This window comes from Vanessa atalanta, chromosome 6 (genome assembly GCF_905147765.1).
Source record: "Vanessa atalanta chromosome 6, ilVanAtal1.2, whole genome shotgun sequence".
Lineage (NCBI taxonomy): Eukaryota > Metazoa > Arthropoda > Insecta > Lepidoptera > Nymphalidae > Vanessa > Vanessa atalanta.
Window position 1 is genome coordinate 9,748,008 of NC_061876.1, and position 12,103 is coordinate 9,760,110.

Sequence of the window (12,103 nt, forward strand, 5' to 3'; positions counted from 1 at the left end):
TTTTTATCTTTCTGAATGAAAAGAAACGTTTTGTGTTATTGCAATTTATCCAACATTACGAACGGAATGTGAGAGAGATAGTGACTACTATTACTGGTAAATTGTTATAAGTTAAAATGAGAAGGAAATTAAGCGTCCCGTTATTGACGAATGTATACGAACCTTACCGAACACGACGCCATATTGTAATGTCAGGTTAGGTGAAGGTGGTGAAAGCACTTGCCTTTTATTTACTAAAGTTGTTAAAATAAACGTTTATAATATATTGTGAATTGCTAAAAAAATTAAGGTATGTAATAAACATTATAGCATGCGCATCATTAAACTTTATACATAACTAAAATCAAAGAATCCGATCAAACAATTTCTGAATTCGGATATTTCTCGGGTGTGGTATTTAGTTCATCTCAAATAGGTACTTTGTTTATTTTGTTTTAATTAAAGGGTATTTATTGATTGTGTATAAAAATGTGTAGATGGAAGTGTTTATGTGTTTTACAAAATCTGTTTGAAAATTAATGAATTGTTTTAAATCAATAGCCACGGCTGCGTCGTGAACGATCGTTCATAGTTTATTTTTTGTAGGCGCAGGGTGCACCGTTGCATCCGCTAAACCATGAGTTATCAGATACCATCGTCACAGAGCAGAACAAGTAAGTATTTATTGAATTATTAACTTAATAAATATGTATATATTGACCAGAAACGTACAAAACATGATTTTGTTGTGACTCATTGTTAAGGTATTACCTATTGCAAGTGTAAGGTTCTTAAGATAGGATTGTAAGATATATTGTATTTAAGTTAAAAATGAACACTATCTGTTAATTGCTACAGTTTTTTTCTTTGTGTTAAAGGTTCTAATCTTTGATAATATATCATAATTTATTTTTGTTTACATTTTGAACAAATATGGTATAATAATAAACACATTTTTCAGTGTCTCACAGTAATTATGGTGGTTCTGATGTGCCAATGGCTCCCAGCAAGGAACAGCAAACTCTCATGTGGCAGCAGAATTCATATTTGGTGGATTCTGGCATCAACTCTGGAGCAGCTACTCAGGTATGAATTATATTCATTATTATTTGTATTCTTATGTTAGACAAAATAGAATAAGTTAAAAACCTTCAATAATTTAGTAGAAGATACAAGTAATGTTAGGCTAAGGCATTATCTCTTTATAAAGTGTAGGATTAGATTTAGTTGAATGGTGCCACAACAATATGGATTGGAGGATATTCATACAGCAGTATATTTAATTTAGGTTCCTCGTAAATAAAGCACATGAAAATAGCTGTATGCATGCAAATTTTATGTTTGACATCTTCAATTCACTAGACCATCAGAAAGTTTTTATAATTTTATATAACATTTTAGCCGTCGCAATATAATATGTAAAAATAACAGTATAATATTGTAATGATTATGAAAGTATAAATTGTATTAATACTAGCAATACAAGAATGTGGTTCCTGTTGTTTGTTGGAGACATATTTTTACACATATTTTTAAATTATCATAGAATTATATTACCTTGGTCTTGTTTGACATTTAATTTTAGAGAAATGACGTACTATAAATGCAAATAGATAATTTCTGTAAGCAATGTTTTAGTAGTGTAGTATAAGGTTGTGAAATGTAGGTAATTTTAGCATGACTAATAATGTTTGATACCTGTGACCTGTATTTAATATTGAAATTGATTTTATCTACATGTTCGGTATGTTGATGTGTAATGTGTATGTAGTAATTAAATTTTAAATATATTTAATAAATTACAGGTGCCATCACTTACTGGCAAAGAAGATGATGAAATGGAAGGTGATCAACTCATGTTTGATCTGGACCAAGGCTTTGCTCAAGGGTTCACTCAAGAGCAGGTTGATGGTATGTTGATCCTTATTTTTTTTTGCCAATATTTTTATATCAAATTCAAAATATTCTCAAATTATATTACATCAAAAATATCTAAACAATATTTTGTTGTGTAGTATTCTAATAAATCTTCTTTCTTAGACATGAACCAGCAGCTGTCGCAGACTCGTTCACAACGTGTTCGTGCTGCTATGTTTCCTGAAACTCTTGAAGAAGGTATTGAGATACCATCGACCCAACTGGATCCTGCTCAACCAACTGCAGTCCAGCGATTGTCTGAACCGTCTCAGATGTTGAAACATGCTGTTGTCAACCTCATTAACTATCAAGATGATGCAGATTTGGCTACCAGGTATCAAAACCATCCACAGAAAATAAAAATTACTTAATCAATGACATAAATTGAATAATTCTCTTAATATTCAATTAAATTTTTTCTCTTTATTTTTTAAATATTTTAATTCTTACAATTTCAAAAAAATATATTTTCATTTATTTAGGGCCATCCCAGAATTAATAAAACTCTTGAATGATGAAGATCAAGTTGTAGTATCTCAAGCTGCAATGATGGTACACCAGTTGTCAAAGAAAGAGGCATCTCGCCATGCTATTATGAACTCACCACAAATGGTTGCCGCTTTAGTTAGAGCAATCTCTAATAGCAATGATCTAGAAACTACTAAGGGTGCTGTTGGAACCTTGCACAACTTGTCTCACCATAGACAAGGTTTACTTGCCATTTTCAAGAGTGGAGGAATTCCTGCTTTGGTAAAACTTCTAAGCTCTCCAGTGGAGTCGGTGCTGTTTTATGCCATCACCACCCTCCATAATCTACTTTTACATCAAGATGGATCTAAGATGGCAGTACGTCTTGCTGGGGGCCTTCAAAAGATGGTAGCATTATTGCAAAGAAATAATGTGAAATTCCTAGCAATTGTCACAGATTGTCTGCAGATTCTGGCTTATGGAAATCAAGAATCTAAGCTAATTATTCTTGCCTCTCAAGGACCTATCGAATTAGTACGCATTATGCGTTCATATGACTATGAGAAGTTGCTGTGGACTACGTCAAGAGTTCTTAAGGCGAGTTATTGAGTACAAATATATTTGAAAAAAATATACATGTAAATTTTAGTCCACAATGTTTTAATACATAATCCTTATCAGGTTCTGTCAGTGTGCTCAAGCAACAAGCCAGCAATTGTGGAAGCTGGTGGCATGCAAGCTCTTGCCATGCATCTGGGTAATCCCAGTGGCCGTTTAGTACAAAACTGCCTTTGGACTTTGAGGAATCTTTCCGATGCTGCTACTAAGGTTAGAGATACATACATAATCGCTTAAAAAAATTGAACTCAATTATAATGTTTACCAAATTAATATCTATGTTAATTGTTGTGTTATTAATGTTATTGTTCTTACAGGTCGAAGGATTGGAAGCTCTCCTTCAGAGCTTGGTGCAAGTACTTGCTTCAACTGATGTTAACATAGTTACTTGTGCTGCTGGCATACTCTCGAACTTGACTTGTAACAATCAAAGGAATAAGGTATAAATATTTTGTATAGCCAAATGTAACCGATACACCTTGAAATATTTCCAAATTCATTAGTCAAGTTGTCAATATTGATGAAATAATAAAGTGCACTTTCCCTCTGTTTCTTCAATCACTCGTCTTGACGTGCTTTTTGAGGAACTTAAGTGTAAACACTACATATTGGTCATTTTTTTTTCAAAGTTTAGATCATAGTGATAATATTCTACTGAAAAATCCAATAATTTTTTATTGATCTCACCTCGGGAACCGAACCTGGGGCATAGGGCCTAAAATAAATATAGATTATGACTTAAATTAACACATTACTATTTTCAGGTGACAGTTTGCCAGGCTGGCGGTGTAGATGCGCTTGTACGCACGGTAGTATCTGCTGGGGACAGAGAGGAAATAACCGAACCAGCTGTTTGCGCTCTCCGACACCTCACATCGCGTCACGTGGAGAGTGAGATGGCTCAAAATGCAGTTAGACTTCACTATGGACTGCCGGTGAGTTACACATTTATGTATAAAGCATTGTTAAATCTTTTTGATAAAAAAATGGATTTTAAATATGTATAAGTAAGGATGTCCAAATGATGTATAAGTATTTGTAACAGTATAAGCATGTCAAACCATACCACCTCGTAAATGTTTTTCCTGTAAAAGGAGAGGCTTTTATGCTTATATAAATTACACTGCTTCATTACGGGTTGTAAAATTACGCCCTACGCATGCAGATTTTGTCACGACGTTTTTCTTACCACCTAGCTTGAAATTAATTGTTACAAAAACGAATGCATTCAAAATCTTAGTAGGCCTTTGTTGTTTCGAAAATTGATTATGAAATGACTTTTTATTAACTCAGGTGATAGTGAAGCTGCTGCAGCCGCCTTCGCGCTGGCCGCTGGTGAAGGCCGTGGTGGGGCTGGTGCGCAACCTGGCGCTGTGCCCCGCCAACCACGCGCCGCTGCGCGAGCATGGCGCCGTGCATCACCTCGTGCGCCTGCTGCTGCGCGCCTTCAACGACACGCAGCGGGTGAGTCCGCAGCTCAGCGACTGCCTCCTGCCGCTGACGACTCGATAACTTGATATCGGTCATTTGGCTCATACTCTCGGTGCCATGTTGCGTACTCGTTAAGAGAATGCGCCCGTAAGCAGCGTGTGCGTGTGTCCGCAGCAGCGCGGCGGCGCGGCGGGCGGCGGCGCGGGCGGCGCGTACGCGGACGGCGTGCGCATGGAGGAGATCGTGGAGGGCGCGGTGGGCGCGCTGCACATCCTGGCGCGCGAGGGCCTCAACCGCACGCTCATCCGCCAGCAGAACGTCATCCCCATCTTCGTGCAGCTGCTCTTCAACGAGATCGAGAACATACAGGTTTGTGTTGCTTATCGTCTAGTTATTAGCAGTGATGTATTATTTTTCTACCTATCTACATGTCTACACTACTAACTGACTGTGTGGTCTACAGTTACACTCGCTTTAAATTTGAATTATACTTACTTATTACACTTAATGCAGCCAAAGGATTCTCATTAATTTAATGCAAGTACTGACTGCTACTTGGCTAAAACTTTTATCAAAGATTTTTCTCATTAAACCAACATTTCTCACTTTTTTGTAACCAAATTTTATAACAATATTGTTTTCATACTAAACGACCATTGTTTAAATTAATATACCCTTTCGTTATACAGCGTGTAGCAGCTGGAGTCCTCTGTGAACTGGCTGCAGACAAAGAAGGCGCTGAAATGATAGAAGCTGAAGGCGCTACGGCGCCACTAACCGAATTACTTCATTCGCGTAACGAAGGTAGGCTTATATTTTTTTAGGAATTGTTACAAATATAATATTTATAAAAATTGAGAAGAGGTAATACTTTTCTGAAATAATAAAAAACATATAGAATAAATAAACTTGGTGCTAGGGCTTTGTGCAAGCCCGTCTGGGTAGGTACCACCCACTCATCAGATATTCTACCGCCTGTAGTACCCCGTCTCTGTGTTCTGGTTTGACGGGTGAGTGAGCCAGTATGCCTACAGACACAAGGGAGATAAAATCTTAATTCTCGAGGTTTGTGGCGTATTGGCGGTGTAAGGAATGTTTAATATTTCTTACAGCGCCATTGTTTATGGGCGATAGTGACCACCTTACCATCAGGTGCCCTTAAGTCGCCCACGTATATCATCAAAAGTTAAACATCACGAATCACGTTAAGAAGTAATTTCTTACATTTATTACTAACAGTATTTAAGACGGGATATTTATCATGTTTTTTATTTTTATTTGTTGGAGCTCGATATTTCGACATTATCTACAAATGTCTTGTTCACGAGAAAAAAACAAAATTCTTACATTTAGTTGTAATAATTTCATTAATAATGTAAGCAAAAGAATAGGAAGGTATGAAAATTATGAATTATGGACATCAATCTTAATAATAATAATAGTTTAGAGATAAACTCAACTTAGTTCATTCCAGTATACCGAAGTATATGTGTAATTTTAATTCAATTTATTTAACCTCTAAATATTAACATTCTTCAAATGATATCACTTTTTCAGGTGTAGCGACATACGCTGCCGCGGTACTGTTCCGCATGTCTGAAGATAAGCCTCATGACTACAAGAAGAGACTCTCTATGGAGTTAACTAATTCCTTGTTCCGTGACGACCATCAGATGTGGCCCAATGATCTCACCATGCAACCCGATTTGCAAGTAAGTCTAGTTAATGTTGCAAATAACGTAATAAAATGATATATTTAAAATGTTATAAAAAAATCTTCCTCCTAAAACAGTTAATTTGGTACAGAATTTCAGCCACAAAGTCACAAATCATGTCATGTTTTTTTAGTAGTTATGATATAATTGTATTTTCAATATTTTCTTCTTTTTTTTTTTGCATCTGTGTTTTAAATGTGAACCAAGACGTATTTTTTTTTTAATCGATGTAAATTTAATTGCTTCAAATGTGATAAATTATTTTGCCTTTATTTGAATTTCGAACCTTGCAAATTGTTATCATCTGTGTCCTTTTTTTTTAATATTTTCGTCTGCTTTACAAGTTTTATTTTATTTCGACGTTTGATACTAAGTACCGTTACTAGGATATGCTCGGGCCCGAGCAAGGCTATGAGGGCCTGTACGGGACGCGGCCCTCCTTCCACCAGCAAGGTAAGGACCTGATGAGTGACACACACTGTTTGGTAAACTAACCCGACCAGTTGTAGAATGTATATGACATATGTAACAGAATTACAGTTACTCCAGATAGTTATGATTAAACTAATATTTGATTTTCACCAAATTTTTCTGAAAAATATTTTTTCTTAATTTTCTACACTAATATTTTAAAGTATAAGTTAGTATGAGCGCTTGTTAAGTTGTTTGAAAATAATAATATCAAAATCTCTAGTTCCCTAAAAAAGGTTATAAGTAATATTCTATAATATGACATCTAGGGCAGATCACTTTATCAACTGTCAACTTTAAATTATTTTAGTTTACAAATTGGGTCGTCCTCGTATAACGATCTCCTGAATGTCAGACTGTTATTGTCAATTATGAAGAGCTTAGTGCACTTTGCAATACTAATTAAAATTAAAATATATATAGTGGTTTCAGAATTACTAATTATGCTGTATGTATAAACAAGATATATTATTATAAACTTTAAAAAAAAAAAAATATATATTTAATGTTGTTAGATTTGAAATATTTATTGCTTGACATACAGTGTTGTACTCAAATTCAATTTTCGAATTTTATCCTTACTGCATTCATAGAAGTTATAATTAAAAAATATATATATTTTTGCATACAAAGTTTTTATATTTATTAATTTTTTTTTATTATGGATAAAATTATTGCTAAGAATAAAAAACAAATAATTCTGTTACACGTGTCTTTAATGATTTAGTTGCTAACATTAGTTTATAATTTTTAAACATTTTTTCCATTGTTAAGTACGTAAGCACCATGTTAATGTATGTTTTTTTTTTATCGTAAGAATGTTGTAAGTTTTCTGTATAAATATATGTTTTCTCTCTTCTTTACACGCAGCTTAATCCGGGACCTATTTATCACTAAACACAGGTGATGGGAATATCATTATTATTTTTGTTATGTGTTTTTTTTTTTTGTTTTTGTTTAATATATTTATGTATGTTTATTTATTCATAACAAACAATATCTAATAATTTTTTTTATTATTTATTTGTTGTGAATTTTTGCTTTTATTGCTAATTATGTATAATTAATTTTTGTTTTTTTTTTACACCAAACTAACCTTTATTATGGTTTCAATAAGTTCGTATTTTAGTTAAAATTTGTTCCTAAAGGCAATAGTCGGTAAAGGTGGTATGAATTGGTGGTAAGTGGTTCTTCTATATATATAATTAAACTCCATACGTAAAATTTTTATTACTTATAAAAGCATTACGTTGTGTTCATTATTGCTTAAATCTACTATACCAAACCAGTTACATAATTTGGATGCATATTTTTACACAGCAATCAATGCAATGCTATGTGATCTAATTAAAGTTAGCTTAAGTACCCGTCACGAGAAGCTATAAATTATGTAAACAAACATCTTTTACTAAGTAAACATTTTATACTGCGATATAATAATAAATTGACCATATTCAATCGACATGAAATATAGACGGGTTATATGAAAGTAACAACCTATTTAATTTAGTCGGATCATATTTTAACGACGCAAAGCGCTATCGTTTGTGTTTTTTGGTACCGGAACGCGTCCGTCGCAGGGATTGTAAACTATCGGGACGCCATTTTGAAATAAACGCGTCATTCGAGTTTCGAATGCGTACGAGTTTGTTTCATTGCTTTACATATATCGCGGATCTGGTTGTTATTGTTAATTTTACTTATGAATCTGACGAATAATTATTCTTAAATAATATATGTTAATTAATATTTGTTACTTAATAATTTATTAAATCTTATCTTAAACAAATTCATTTTTTTTGTTGGTCCAAATGTTGTGAACTCCTGAACACTTGTTTACAAAATTTATAGCTTCTCATGACGGTTACTTTAGTACGGTATTACAAGGATCGTAAGAAATATCGGCCTTTAGAACTTTTTAGAACTGTATGCATTTCATTGCACTAAATGAAATGCATACAATAATGCATACTTATAATCATTGAATATAGACCAGATGTAATGTATAATAATGTAATGTTTTCTATTGAATATTTATTTATGAAATACTAGTTTCCTCTCGCGGCTTCGCACTTTTGATGTTCGGGGCGGTTGTTTTGCAAGTGTTAGGGATTAAAAGTAACCCATTTCAAACTATAATTTAGTTCTGTGCCAAATTTGATTCAGATGCTCTGACCGGCTTGAATAACAAACATACAACCATCCAAAGCTTCGCATTACAAATATCAGTAACATGTGCAAAATTAGGTTTTTGCGAAAAACTATTGCCCAAAGTTTGTAATTTATACGACTAATTCGTTCGTAAACTATAACACAGTTATTTGAATTATCTTATTTTACTGGCAGAATAGCTTGATCTAAGCTTAAATAATATTTTTGCTAAAAATATCCTATTTTTTTATCAATAGGTACTGTGGTTTTTGTAGCTTAATGCGTTTTGTGTCATGTGAATGGTAATATAATCGTTTAAAAGTGCACAATAACCTGATATTAAATCTTATTATTTACACTTATATCATCGAGTATGGATCATATTATTTAATTTATATATATTCAGAGTATTCAATAAAAAATTACACATTCCAAGTTCGATTTGGTTCTTAGGTTAGCAGGGTTTTTATGATCTGATGACGTATTATAATTGGATGGATTATCTTTATTTTCAAACGTCCTATCTGTTTATATATAAACCAAACGTCAAGGCAATCGTTTGAACGGCTAATAATGATGCTCCATGTAGATACGAGTCACAACTAAGTGATTGCTATGAAGCCTAATCCAAAAAATGCATATTAAGACACATACATATGTGACGAAGTTATATTAAACAAATATTTTTACATATACATTGTTATATGTAATAATAAGAGACAATTTTACATAAAGATTGCGGTGATATAGTTCACTTAGTTTAATTATTAGTAGTGATGTCATTAGGGTTTGTTATTGGCTGGTTGTGCAATTTTAAATGTCGTATGTCAAAATTAGACCAATCAGTGACTCGTTGAGTTAAATTGGCAAATCGAAATTGTTCCAAATGTAGCTTAATGCGTCCACTGAAATGTTTGCTGTGTGGAACAAAGCCGACTGACAAAAGTTTTTACAATTTTAATTTGTATATCCTGCGATAGTTATATAATATCGTCACAGCAGCTGATGTGACCATATTTATAAATAACTACTTGTCGCCCTCGGCTTTGCTCGATTTTAGGGATCGGTCGACAGGAAGTAGACACGAAAAAGTATTCTATATATCCTACGCATCCTTGGAGTTCAAGCTTGGTTCATACTAAATTTAATCCAACTCAGTTCAGTGGTTTGACCGTGAAAGAGCAACGGACAGACAGAGTTACTTTCGCATTTACAATAATATAATTATCTGCTTCCAGGCTACGATCAAATACCGATAGACTCAATGCAGGGCCTCGAGATAGGTAGCGGGTTCGGCATGGACATGGACATCGGCGAGGCGGACGGCGCCGGCGCCGCCTCCGACATCGCCTTCCCCGAGCCGCCGCACGACAACAACAACGTGGCCGCCTGGTACGACACCGACCTGTAGGCGCCTCCGCACCGTAGGGATAGAGACACGCTGTTGACCCGAATGTGGACTTGTAATGACACACTTAGCTTTACGACTTGCTTGAAATTGTATATCTCTTCTAACGCTACACTGGTGAGGTTCAGTTACACTGGCTCACTTACTCTTCCGGCCTGAAGAGTACGTGAGCCATGTTACTGAAGGCCCGAGGAACGTAATATCTTAGTTCCCGAGTTTGATAGTAATGCTATCGAGCAGCACTAAAAGCTAATTAGATCTTACTCAATCCCAAAGACGGATCCGAGTTCATATCAATCTAATGTTCACTTGATATAGTATGTCTCTATCTTTTACCGAAATTGTTTGTTAAACATTTTTTTTTATGACACATCATGTACAATCATTGTTACAAATAAGTTTAAGATCTTAATGCATTAACATCATACAGTTATCCAAAAAGGTTTCGTCAATGAAACATAATATAAACAATTTAATTCTGTGATAAATTAGATTCGGACATATCAATAAAGGCAGCTTTCACGGACGTATGAATTTAATTTCATGTTTTAGATAATATTTGAATGGAATATTACACGTTAAAATGTCAAAAATTACATGGGTGCTATGTTTGAGATATACAAATGAGACGTGTTTATTCGCAACGCATACAAATTATAATGTCGCCCTGCATTGGTTATATCGAATTTTGTACGCGAACGTATGAAATGCGTGTAATCGGAAAATAGGGTATACTTTAATATTTAAGATATAAATAGGCTTTAAAAATAATATTTTCTAGCGTTATTAAGTAATTTGATTTATCTAATACGTGCATTTAAGAAATTTGTAGTGCGATTTATACTTGTTATAATATTATTGGCTGAATGACATTTTTTTTTATTTTATTTAAATGACGCATAAGACTGTTTGATTGTGTAAGGGTTGTATTTTATATTCACGCTTGACTGCCATTTTGTTTTTATTTCGACATAACTTGAATACGTGTACACTTAAACAGTTTATAAGTGGCATATCGCTTCAGAAATACCGTAAGTCCACCTTGAGTTACCGTAGGCATTAATATTTTATTCGACAATTTATATTACCTTATACAATATTTCATGGAAACTAAAATTAAAAAAAAAATACTAAAAAAACAAAGGAAATAATTGTTTGAGTGTACGCATATTGAATAGAATTAGAATTTTTTAATGTTTCATTAAAAAAAATAATAATACGATTAAAATTAGGAACATGTATTCGAGAATGAGTTCTCTGTTAGAAGCTAATTAGAGATTGAACAATATAATTATAATGGTATAGGAAGTAGTTCGACATTCATATAGTGCCGTGTTTTATGTCAGACAGTCACGAGTCTCGTGGTGTAACATTGGGTACGAGATGTCTGGTAGTTTTGCAACTATTGAATAAACAGCTTTGCATTGAATATAATTTTCAACGTAATATGTCTTGTTGAAATATTGATTAAACGCGATCTCCGCGATCGATGAAGATAAGATAGACGTTAATCTTTTATTAAATACATAAAGATATTAATAACGTCTCTTAATTTGTTATATTCCAAGTTAATTTATCAATATTGCAATAAGATTTTCTGCAAAGGAAATTTCGTGTATAATATGGCATCTGTGGGTAATAATTATTATGTCATTGTATGAAAATGTTGGAACACCTTTGAATTTAATAGTTGTAAAAATCAGATGTCTGTACCCAAATGAATATTTAGTAACCATTTATTTGATGTTAAGGTGTGTACACAATAAACCAATGATGATTAGTGCCAAAACAAAACGATTAATATTTATTTACCTATGGTATAATATGTTTTGTCTTTTGAAATAAGCCTTAATTTGTATGGAAGAAGAATTTTCCTATTTCAATTTTTGCACTTGCAACACTGTTCTATATTTAAGGCTTAGTTCAAACGAAATCCGACTTTATT

At 33.5% G+C, this 12,103-nt stretch overlaps 1 protein-coding gene across 3 annotated transcripts; it reads left to right on the forward strand.

The window, feature by feature from the left end:
- Nucleotides 1-168: 168 nt before the first annotated feature.
- Nucleotides 169-11,330, forward strand: LOC125064474 (armadillo segment polarity protein). 3 transcript variants are annotated; one of them, XM_047671534.1, is made up of 16 exons: nt 169-289; nt 586-653; nt 941-1,065; nt 1,785-1,890; nt 2,020-2,230; nt 2,379-2,961; nt 3,046-3,192; nt 3,300-3,422; nt 3,747-3,917; nt 4,276-4,446; nt 4,588-4,782; nt 5,103-5,217; nt 5,971-6,125; nt 6,515-6,581; nt 7,470-7,502; nt 9,989-10,200. In XM_047671534.1, exons 2-15 carry the CDS (start codon nt 617-619, stop codon nt 7,472-7,474), a joined length of 2,211 nt encoding a protein of 736 aa, XP_047527490.1. In that variant the 5' UTR covers nt 169-289; nt 586-616; the 3' UTR covers nt 7,475-7,502; nt 9,989-10,200. The 3 variants fall into 3 exon arrangements, with proteins under 3 accessions (XP_047527490.1, XP_047527488.1, XP_047527489.1); XM_047671532.1 differs by lacking the exon at nt 7,470-7,502 and having other exon boundaries at nt 9,989-11,330; XM_047671533.1 differs by lacking the exon at nt 7,470-7,502 and having other exon boundaries at nt 4,591-4,782; nt 9,989-11,330.
- The last annotated feature ends 773 nt before the right edge of the window (nt 11,331-12,103 follow it).